Genomic DNA, 12186 nt, shown 5'->3' with positions numbered 1-12186 from the left:
CACACGTATACATACGCATTATTCAGGCCATTTATAAAATATATTGAACTGTACATATGTCTCTTAAATTTGGAAGTTTCTCGCATGCTTTTTATCTGGTGCACCAATGCACATTCCTGCACTGTCTTTACCACTATAATCTGTCACCCATCACCGTAACTAGGGAAGCACTGATACATACTACACCTACCCAAGCACAATAATATTATTAACTGCATTTATAAAAAAAGAAATACCTTTTGTATACCTCTTAAAAGCTCAGGTTTCTCTCTAGCTTTCACTCCTACCCTGACCATTAAGTAGGAACGTATGCTTAGAAAGACACCCACTTTCAAATAAAATAAAAATAGGTCATGTTCATTTGAACTTGCATCCTTCAACGCTCAAGCATCCCTATGCGTCTGGGTACTGTACGCACTTTCTTACATGACTACACATTCACCAATCACCCATATGATGGGTCCTTACCCATAAATGATATTGATTGTACAGAATTTAGGAGTATATTGTTACAATAGTTTTCATTTTGCCCTGCTGTTAGCAGTGGCCATGGAAATAACAGTACACCGTAACAAGGTATTCTGCTGAAATTTACTGTTACACATAGATCACATTAGTGCCTGTGCAGGTCACAGTCTGTATGAAAGTAAGCGCGCTACCAGACTCAAGGCAACTGTTCTTCGATTATACCGAGCACGGTCTTGAAGTGGGAACCATAAAAGGTTACCTGTTGGCCCGTATGGCCTTTTTGCATTTACCGGACCAGCTTTCCTTGTTTAAATCTCCTGTTGTGATGCAGTTTATTAAATATTTGACACACATGTTCCCTCCCAAACACTTCATGATGCCACAGAGGGATCCTAATTTGGTCCTAAAATTCCTCGTGTACCCCCGTTAAGTCCATGCACCACTGGTTGTTGCGTCTGCTGACTCTAAAAATCATCTTCCTCATTGTGATCACTTTAGCTCATAACATGAGTGATCTCGGGGCTCTCAGTGCAGCCACCTTTTTCCTACACAAACTGGAGTTGAGGACCAATGGTGGCCTTCTTGTCTGAAGTCCTGAAGCCTTTTCATGTTGGACAAACAATCACACTCCCAATGTTCTTTGTCCCACGTCAACCCTCGATAGAGTAGGAGAGTGTCCATTGACAGGATCACTAAAGAGGCTTGAGCTTTTACATTGATAGCACGAAAGACTATTGGGTGGACAATTTGATTTGTGAGGGATTCCCTGGGGCTAAGAAAGGTAAGCCATGCAGAAATTACTCTGAAAGGTGAATAGTTCACTGTATTAATATCTGCTGTGCGTAGACCAAAAAGGAGCCTCTGGAAGGACTTGGGGCTCATTCTGCCAGGTTCAAAACTGCCACCACTGCGTTGGCACGCAAAGTGCCTGTTCTGGGCATCTGCCAGGCCACGGACCAGGCTTTAATGCACCGATTCACAAAGTACTACTGTCTTGACAGTCTGGTCCCATGGGAGGGCATTTCACCCGTTTGGTCCTGTAGGACGTTTTGGCCTGAACCCACTCCACAGACTATCCACCTTGGTGTTACTGCTTTGGTATCTATCCTAAAGGTGAGGAATCCGTAGTTAGAAGTATATACCAGAGAAACCAGTTACTTACCTTTTCTTAACTCTTTCTGGCAGATACTCTTAACTGCAGCTTCCTCACTGCCCTCCCACCTGCCCGTTCTGTGGAGTCGCATCTTTTGAACATCTGCAAAAGTTACAAATTTAAAATCTGCATTCTGGTACCTCAAGTAGTGTTGTACTCCACTTCCAAGCGTGTGAAAGAGTCAAGCAAGAAACCTTTGTGTGCACGGAGGGGTGGAGATTACATGCGGCTCCACTCTATCATTGCCAGGGCAGAACAGGGCCAGCGCAGAGCTGCAGGATGTTATATGGTGGCGCGTGAGATCACTCTTGTGAAAGCTTCTGGATCTAGTCTGGCACCCTGGGAATATTCTAAAGGTGAGGATTCTGCTGTTAGATGGAATATCCACCAGAATGAGCTTTACCAAAGGTAAGTATCTTTTTCTTTAGGAATAAACAGTGGTGACTAGGTTATCATTGGTGCATTTTCCTCTTTCTGTTGATATGGATGATAATTATTGTGAGATCTCATGGTTTATCTTTAATGGAACCTGTTGGTTAAAATGTGTATTAACCTGATTAGCTGACATTTTAACTGCTTTGTACAGTTGTTAACTTGCATTCCCACCCTCACATATCCTGATGTAGGAGAAGTTGATGGGGTTTCTCCTTTCTAAACAAGATCCAAATGAATACTTATTGTAGTTCTAACAAAAACAGTGATAATGTGCTCACAGTGAAACACTGGAAATGTTAGTGATTACAGTCAAAATGTATTCATATCTAAATGGCTTCTGTGGTTAATTGGATAGTTTTGATTTTTTTTTAGGTACAAATTACGACTACATCCGAGAGTTTAAAAGGAGCACGGGATCTTGGAACCACACCAAACCTTTGTTACCGTCAGATCTGCGCCGCACAGGCTGCGCCGCCTTACGTATTGCAAACTGCAAACTTTTCCGTTTGCAGCTTAAACAAGGACTCTTCCGTATCCGTGTCCCATCTCCATGAGGACCCCCCAAAAAGGGAAGTATGAAGACAGTACAAGCCAGAAACTTCAGATCCCAACATGTCTTTCCGTGGGGGAAGCAGAGACACTGCATCCGATATGTATCCTATGGACTGTGCTTGGGTATGCGAAAGCTCATTTCATTCAAGGCTGAAAACCGTGAGCTGTTTCTGTGGGTGGTGGGTCTGGCTCGTAAGCTCGCTAGAGTGATATGAACTCAAAAATTCCCTATGCCACAGTTGTCTACAAATGTACTGATGGGTAGTTCAGGGACAGGTGAGAGTCTGCATACCTATAATGTTAAGTATTTAGGGAGCTGTATAACATAAGAGTGCAATTTCACTCAAGGGACTTTATATACTAATGTAGATAGCTTTAATGCATAAAAAAATGCTGTATGCATTTACTGTCTCTAGGTTACTAGAGGACACTGTTGTTCTGCTGTTAAGAGAGTTGGATCAATACATATTTAGATCTATGCTCACACCTTATCATTTGTATCAAATTGGGACTGCGTACACATATTTTTAATTGAGAAATGATCAGATTAATAGTCCAAAGCATGGTACAGGCACACAGGCTGATGTGGCCCAAACAACTCAAATTCTACAAAGCAGTTACAGAGCATTGCATATCAGAACCACCCTGTCCCACTGTAGAAAGAAGGGATGCTGACAAAACCCTCCAGCGCTGGGGCTCAGCAGGATACGGGCAAGGGTATTTGGTGCCAGTTTACCCCCCAATCTGGTTGGGCAAATGAATTGTTTTCAGAATGTATGTACTGTTTACCTTATCAGTCTATCTGTGTTAACTTATGCACCAAAACACTGTGATGCTCATGCTTGGCTAATCTTAAATGAAAGCTATTTGTACAGATTTCTGCATTGGAAAGAGTAAGGTAGACATTACCTTTCTGTATTTTCGAAGGAAATATAAGGAACGGAATTCCAAAATTAGAGAAACAAGTTCGGTTCAAACTTGCAAGAATCTTGTGAACCTAAAACGACCTAAGATTTCGGTGCAATTGTCTAGAAAGGTAATCATTTGTGTTACTCAAGTGTCTTATTTGTCCTGACCAAAGTATTCCGAGCGGTTCCTGCCAGCCATGTGAATAGTATTCAACACCTGGAAATGCTCCTTTTCATCTTAAAATCTTGCATGTCTGGTTCAAACCTACAGGAAGTTGTATGCTTCTACTTGGTTTTGAATGTCTCTCTGAATTCAAAATGGCTACAATGCAGCCATCTGACCTATCCAATCAGACACCAGATTTTCAGTGTTGGAAATTTTCATACAGTGGTTTCTAGAGTGGGTATCCGGTTTTAAGGTTGAAGAATTCTGGTTCCGTTAAGTATTTCGCCAAAGATTGTTTGTCTTTTGATTCATTTTGCACAAAGGGGCCATAGCCTTCACAGTGGGGACAGTAGTGTATCATAACTTTGCCTTTTACCTGTTATGTTTGTTAAAAGAAACTTTGGATAAGCACTTTAGTGTTTCGCATCAGTAGAGCTGCTAGATCAAAAAACGAATCCTTTAGAGTGTTTGTGCTGGAATGACGTTTGCACAAAATGCATTCATTATGACATATGTTTTAAAATAAGTTTAGGGATTTTGCCAATATTAAAAATATCGTGACTTTTTTTTAATTTCGAACATTTAGAAATAATTTGCGTTGATTAGAATAAAAATGTATTTTCTAGATTGTATTACCAAAAGAAGTCTGTTTAATAAGTACAAAGTTGAAAAAAGGCTTACCGCACCTAACATTATGTGACATGTTCTTGGAAGGGGTTCAGAATGAGGACCTTCGGGTGGCAAACAGTTCTTGGTGCAGGCACCAATGAATCCTCCTGTGAACCACCTTTAAAGCAATGTATGACCTAGCATTGACTGCAAGTATGTGGCATGTTCTTGCCAGGCATGTTCAATCTTTTGAGGGAGTAGAGGATGATAATAACACTACATTGCTTTCCATTGCTGGGCATTGTCTTCATCCATTATTTTTCTCCTACCCTTAAGAGGGCGTTGAACCTAGCTCTACATTGAAGAGATGCTCTAGGACCTGTACTGGTCGCAGTAACCCATGTGTAGACGCAAGTTCACTAAGTAAATTAAGTTTGTGTTACTGCACATTAGTGTCGCCATGAGCTGAGACTTTGCTGCTGCAGATTCTGGCAGTTATTCAATCTCTGCTCACACATTTTTAGAAGTAAGAGAGTCATTTCCTGTCCCCCAGCTCAGCTTTTTTTGCCAATGTGTCCCCTGCTGGGCTTTCTCACTTGAATTCCAGTTTAGCAGAACCAGTTTTGGGGCATCCAGATTTTATGTCACTGCAGACCTAGACCTGTGTGGCAGTTTTTGAAGTGCAAGAAAGGCCAGAAAGATAAGCTTTCAGAGAAGAATTTCAGTTGATCCACTCAATTATGTAGGCATTAGCTAGTTGAGCTGCCTCTGTAGAAAGGCTGAGGAGGAATTGAGCCACCAAAAGGACATGTGGGTCAAAGCTAGCCTAATCCATCGTATTTCATTGTATTACATCTTTCAAATGCTTGCATCCATATGGTGTTTGATGGTTTGTACTAGACTAGCGTCTAATTTTATGGTGATGTGCCCATTGTCTGTGCTCCAAGTTTGTATCATTTAAATGGAGCTGCCATTTTGCATCAAACAAATATGTCCATATGATGACAGTGTCCCAAACTGAGATGCCAACTGATTGACCCCCTGTGTGCACCGTGCAGAAAAGATGGAACCATCCATTCGAACAGTTACTGTGCAATGGAAGCATTTGTGAACAGTCACACGACACGAGTAGTTGATACTGCGTTGATTTGCCAAACAATCATTTCCATGTAGTCAGATGTCTATATTCACTATTTCTGTAAGTCTGCTATTGATGATTGATGTTTGTGCTTGAGAGGGTACTCACAGCTTCTTCCAATGTCTTTTCTTGAATAAGAAAATGTCTAGTGATGTAATTTGTGGCGTGGATTGACCACCATGTAATTGTTCACTGACAGTTTAATCAATAATACCTTTGTATCGAAGGCTCGCGTTGCAGTATGTGTTCCATTTAAAGTATTGGCCTCTATATGCAGTTTCTGGTATCATTTATTTGCACTTTTCAGTAGCACCCCCACCGCAATCCCTGCATTAAACCGAAAAAACTTTGAGAGTAAAACATGTCTTCGAGTGTTGAATGTCTGACGGACGCCTGTGGCTGTGGAAAATCGCATTTAAATCTCGTTTGTCAGTCAGCATTGTTGTTAGATTTTGTTTGCAAGCGTTTTAGCTAAGAAGGTGATTTTCCTCACTGAAAATATGCATACACATAGCCAATGGTTAGCCATTTGGTGGAGTTGATGTCAATTACATTTTGCAGTGAAAGAGTGTAGTGCATCATATCATAAGCTAAGTTGTACCTCAGCACCTATTCAATTTCTCTGTTTTTTTTACCCTGTTGCAGAAATGCAATCTTACATGAAAGTACTGCTCAGTGGTTAAAAAAAAAAAAAAAAAAGAAACCGTAAAAAAAGATTTCTCAACAAATCTTCAACTGTTTTGAACTAATTCAGCACTTTTTACGTTGATACAGACGTTTTGTCAATAGCTTTAACTATAAAGTGCCTGAGGGAACTGTTTTCTAGTAGTGTCAGTTATTGCACTGTTTGTGGACATACGCAAAAGAGCAGCAAAATGTGTTGCTTTGCCATCGTGATGTAAAACACTTTAAAGATGTTAATACATCTTTAAATCCATTCTACGCTAGTTCTGAGAAGCTATGGACCTTCTAGTAATATCCTCATCATGTACTGACTGAGAGAAGGATGTATGTCTTGATGCATTTCTGTTCTCACCCCAGTCGGTATGTGATGGCATGGCTAAACCAAGAGGGGCTTGTCCCTCTGTGCCGAATATTCAGATCCATGTCTTGTATTAAAGAGTTAAGTACATCTGGAACGTAAGTAGCCACTTGTACAAAGTTCGTATCATAGTACTTCTGTCTCTGCCTTTTGTGGACGTGCAGCATTCTAAAATCTTTATTTTGCTTTTCCACTGCCTTCTCCTACTGGCTTTTCCAGAACCTGGACTCCTGTCACAGACTTTGACTTTCTGTTTAAGAAGGCTGTAAATGTTTAGATCTTTAATATTTTAATATGTATTGTGTGCGAGGTAAGACCAACAAATTCTATGCACACCAAAGTGTTTTAAATGTGCACATATAATGAACCTGTGTTAATAGACAAGTTTTATCTGTTCTAGGATTCCCGAGTATCATTATCAGCACGTCCCCTTATTCTCTTGTGTGAGTCAACTAAAGGTGGTGTTAGATTGTTGCAGGTGCAAATAGCTAGCTACATTTCGAGGAATCATAAAGTATGTTTTACAGTACCTCATTTAAATGTTTTATATTCTGGGGAATGGGTAATAGTGAGAAGTGCCACATGGTTTATTGCAATGTTTTTTTTTTTCTGGGTGGATCATTGGTTTTTGCAAATTAATCCAATATAACAAGCATTTTGAGAAAATAACCAAAAAAGGGAAAATAGAACTTGACATGCCGACTTCATGAAAATGAGAAAATCTTAGCATACTTAACAAATAGTTCAAAAGCAATTTTCAATAGAAATGTATACTTCTGTACCAGCTTCCAGATAAAACTTAATTATTTCTATTCTCAGACACCTCTGCTAAACAAAAAAAAAATATCCTATAGACTGTTTTTCATTTTCACTTTCAAGCAGGCAGATTGTTTGATCTACATTTGAGCAAGTAGAGTACGACCTATATTGACAGTAAGAGAAATAAATCCCTGGAAATCAATCATACCATCCAAAGCAATTTGTAACCGAATAGTAAGAGGAGATACAACTACTGATTGGTTAGGAATTAATCATCCTCCCAGAAGAACCCCCACCAGTATTCCTGGATGCTTGGAGAGGGCTGACATATGGCACAAATTGCCCAAGAACCTACATCTGGAGGAGCTGCATTCTTCCAATTTGGGAAGCACTGTAAGAGTGTAGTGTATGATAAAGATTTTCTTATAGTGTTTTAATCACTTCTTAGATGGCTCCTACCTACTATTTCATGTACAAGCCTTAATCATTCAAGCCAGCAATTGTAGTAACTATTCTCATTGCCATTTGGAGTACAGCCGTTGTGGTGGATCTATCATCAAACAAGTGTTGGGTGAATACAAAACATGGTTGATAAAGTGATGCACTGCTCCTATTAAACTTGGAGTTTACTATACAAAGTATCATACCCTCATATTGTGGTCCACAATGAACAAATCCACAAGCACATGGAAAGCCAGCTACTGAAATGTGAAGAACCCTTTGGATTTTAGGGAAAAAAAGCTTCAACATTTCTGGCCACTTAGTATAATTTGAAACACTGTAATACCTGTTGGGACTTGCTTTATCCTGAAAGGACAATATACAAGAGTCCAAATGCTTGAACAAATCAATGAACAGATATAGTGGCAAAGATCTAACAGAAAAAAACAACTTTGCATAGTAACTATTCCGATAATACATTAGACAATTGTTGATAAAAGGATATTACATTTCCCCATCTTTTGAGCACAGTGCTTTAATAATTGCTCACAGTTAGACTGATGATGTTAAGTTCCCTAGAGACCTCAAATCCGAAGTACTTCTCCTCCTCCACAATCCCTCACTTTCCCATTTTGGATCAAAATACATTTCTCCCCCATCCCACAACTTGGAGCTGTGTGACTCCCCGGTCACTTCCAGGCCACAGAGTCGGCCCCCTGTTTCAGACACCTCTCTAATGCTTGTTTAGATCTGCCCTGATTTACCTGCAACATCCATGACACCTCACTAGCTCTGGGAGCTCAAGCATGCCTAAGACACCATCTTTGGTGCTGCGCCTGATCCCTCTGGGGCACCTTCTGGTCTTAAGGATCCGTGGTGGCCTCCGGTTTGGTTATCACTGACAGATCCATCCCCAAAGTCGATTGCACCACTCACCTTCCTTCGAGGCTGGCCCCTCTTCCGAGCCCAGCACCACCAGCTTCAGTAATGGCACTACCCCAGACACCACAACCCCAGTTCTCTGATGTCACTAACACTGGCACAGAGCAGATGGCTTTTTAGGATACTAATGGTCCGAGTCCTCCTTCCAAAGGCCACTGCTTTCTCACCTTTACTCCTACTCATGCCTCAAAACCTCACATTAACAGGTTTATGATGACTGTGATGATGGCACCCCCTATGATGATGAGAACCTTTTCCTGACTTACAGGAGGCCAGTGGGCTGGACACCTTACCAGACATTGGCTTATCCTCCCCGAACCAAAATATGCTGACAGAGGAATCCACGTCCTTCATAGCAGTCATAAGGAGAGCGGCAGAAATGGTGGACTTCACCCTGCCTACTGCACAGGTGCTTAACCCTAGGCAAACAAATCAGGAAGCTCTTCTGCCCTTTAAAGTAGCCCTCATGGACGTTCTGGTGGGCACCTGGACAAAGCCAGAATTTTGCTCGCCAGTTAATAGGCAAGGAGCAAGGTGGTACAGGCTCGATCCCAGAGATCCAGATTTTCTCCTCCAACATACTACTCTCAAGACCTTGGCATCCACAGGTTGTCTCAACTCGATTGCCTTCCCAACAACGTTAACTAAAATCAAAGCAAATGGAGGCATTCACAAAACCGATGCTTTCTTATGTAACCTTGAGCTTACGTCCGCCAATTCATCTTGCCTCCTGGGCAGATACTCTCATGCATTACAGAACAGAGTAGCAAATATCTTGCCAGCTGTCCCAGATGATGTCCGTCCAACCCTACAGCGCCTCATCACAGATGGTCAGAATCCGGTGAAGTATTCCATTCATTGAGGTTGGGACACGATCAACTGACTGGGTAGAGCAGTTAGAACCAGCATTGCGATTTGACGCCATGCCTGGATTCGCTCCACGGTCTTCTCTAATTTTTTTTGATTTGTCCTTGATGGACATGCCCTTTGAGTGCTGTAGGCTGTTTGGTGTGAAGGTGGTATTGGCCTTAGAAAGATTTTTTTAAAAGCCACTGCTTTCTCTCTAGGCCTAGCCCTGCCGGTTTGACAGACCTCCTTACATCTTTGCCCCTTTCAAGGCTTTGAAAGGGGATAATAGCAGTGATAGTGTCAACAGACCTCTCATCCCTTTTGGGGTAGAGGTCAGGGGTCAAACCGACGGCATCCACAACCCCAGGGGCAATGCTCTACCCAAACCCTCATTCCCCTTCCCCTCCCCCATGCTACAAAATAACTTTAATTTGATCTCTGCAGCTCACAATCTCCGGGTGGAACACCATTCCACCTTTCACCGTTCCTGGTGTAGGAATATCCCATCTGACCATTGTGTGCTCCAAATTGTGGAACATGGTTACTCCCTACCCTTCCTGTCGTATCCCCTGGGCATACGTGCAGCACCACAACACCTCCCGAGGATCACCTTTCCAAACTCCATGGAGAGGATCAGGCCATTTGGCCAAGGGATCAATAGAGAGTGTGCCCACATCATAGATCAGAATTGGCTGTTATTTCCATTATTTCCTAGTGCCAAAAAAGGACTGAGGACTTCGCTGTATCCTCAACCTTTGCCCTCTGAATTTCTTCCTCTAGAATGACAAGTTCAAAAAAGTCACTCTGGCCCAAGTTCTGTCTGGCCTGGACTCAGGGGACTGGATGATGGTGGTGTTGAAATTGCTGAACGCCTATTTTCACATTACTGTCCTGCAATTCCACAGATGTTACCTGTGGTTTCAGATTGGCCAAGAGCACTTTCAGTTCTCCATGCTCCCCTCCAGTCTTACTAGTGCTCCTCTGGTGTTCACAAAAGTAATGGTGGTGGCCGTAGCCCATCTACGGAAGTTGGGAATTCCAGTCTTTCCATACTTCCACAACTAGCTACTGAAGGTAGGTTCACCTCATTCAGTAGTAAGCCACCTCCTGACAACGACTCGCCTGTTGGCATCATTGGGTTTCTCCATCAAAGGGCCAAAGTCACACCGACTCCTTCACAACTGCTCCCCTTCATCAATACCATCTTGGATACAGTGCTCTTCTGAGCCTCCCCTTCTCCTCAACGGGTCCAGAGCATTCAGACTATTATCCCGATGTTTCAACTCTTGACTTGGGTTTACAGCGAGAACCACTCTAAGACTTCTGGGCCTTTTGGTCTCCTGCATCCTTCTCGTGGACATTGCAAGCTGGCTCTGCACCAAAGATACCAGTCCATCCAGGTGTCGAAGTAGACAGTGAAAGAATTGCAGTGGTGGCTATTCGACTGCAGTTGGACTAGAGGCAGACCCCTCTCTCTACCCCACCCAGCTGATGGTCATGTTGGATGCATCGTTACTGGGTTGGCGGGCAATGTGGGAGAGGGGGAATCAGAGGACTCTGATCTCCAGTGGAAACTTGCCTCCATATCAACTTGCTGAAGCTGCGACCAATTCTCTTGGCGCTGAAGGAGTTTCTCGCGACCAGCAAGGGATAAACGGGTATCTGTTTCTCACGGACATGTCAACTGCCCTTTGGTACTGCAACAAACAAGAACCAGGAGGCTCTACGTCTCTGCAAATGCCTGAATATTTATGACATGTCACTGTTAACTCAACACATGGTGGGATCTTTAAAAACCAGGGCGGGCAAACTCAGCCGATGGTGCTTTGTGAATCAAAGATGGCAGTGGCACTTTGAGGTAGCACAGGGCATTTTCCAACAGTGGGGAGAACACTGTTGTGATCTATTTACCACCGCCGAGAATGTGCAGTGTCAAAACTTTTGTTCATTGCAGTTCCCAAGGCAGCTCTCCCTTAAGACTTCTTCTGTCTGAACCAGGGGTCAGGACTCCAGTCCACATTTTCACCTCTATCTCTCCTGCCCAGAGTACCGAGAAAGATCAAGAAAGTTTGGGCCCAAGTTGTCGTAGTGGCCACGGACTAGGTGAGAAGAGTGTGATACCCAAACTTCTGGCTGTGAGCACTTACACTCCAATACGGCTGCCCCTTCGTGAGGACCTGCTGTTGCAGCAGCATTTCCAGGTGCTGAATCCGAGCCTGCACAACCTAAACCTCCATGCTTAGAGATTGACAGGCAACAGTTGATGGCTTTCGATCGCCGTGCCAAAATGCTAGGTGTCATTTTGGCAGCCAGGCACTCATCCACTAAAACTATATTTACGACACTGCGAGAAGTTTGTTGACTGCTGTACCTCTCATGACATCCAACCTTTGAAACACAAAGATGTCAGGCGTTTTGCTGTTTTGCCTTTTCCTGGCCCAGCAAGTTTGTTGTCTGGTGTACCTTTCATGACATCCAACCTTTGAAACACAAAGATGTCAGGCGTTTTACTGTTTTGCCTTTCCCTGGCCTAGCAAGTCCTTGCTGTGGCTACAGTTAAAAGTTCTCTCCCTTGCCTTCTTATGATAGTCAGATCAGGTCACCTGTTGTGATGTGCTGTTTAAAACGCTTGATCCGTATGTTCCTGCCAGCACATATATAGATATATATCACCTAATGTGGTATTACTAAGAACCGTGTTTTCCAGACTGTTGGTCGCGACCC

General features: G+C 42.7%; 1 protein-coding gene across 1 annotated transcript in view; it reads left to right on the top strand.

Annotated features, from left to right (window-relative positions):
* GAN (gigaxonin) overlaps positions 1–5789 on the top strand; it is a 290872-nt gene extending 285083 nt beyond the window's left edge. Inside the window, exon 11 of the mRNA XM_085638473.1 lies at positions 2429–5789. Coding sequence (XP_085494599.1) covers positions 2429–2610 — 182 coding nt within the window. The 3' untranslated portion in view covers positions 2611–5789. The remainder of the gene's footprint in view (positions 1–2428) is intronic.
* Positions 5790–12186: the final 6397 nt, after the last annotated feature.

The sequence above is a fragment of the Triturus cristatus genome, chromosome 12, assembly GCF_964204655.1.
Source record: "Triturus cristatus chromosome 12, aTriCri1.1, whole genome shotgun sequence".
Lineage (NCBI taxonomy): Eukaryota > Metazoa > Chordata > Amphibia > Caudata > Salamandridae > Triturus > Triturus cristatus.
Note: the sequence above shows the minus strand (reverse complement) of the source record. Positions and strands in the feature narration are given on the sequence as shown.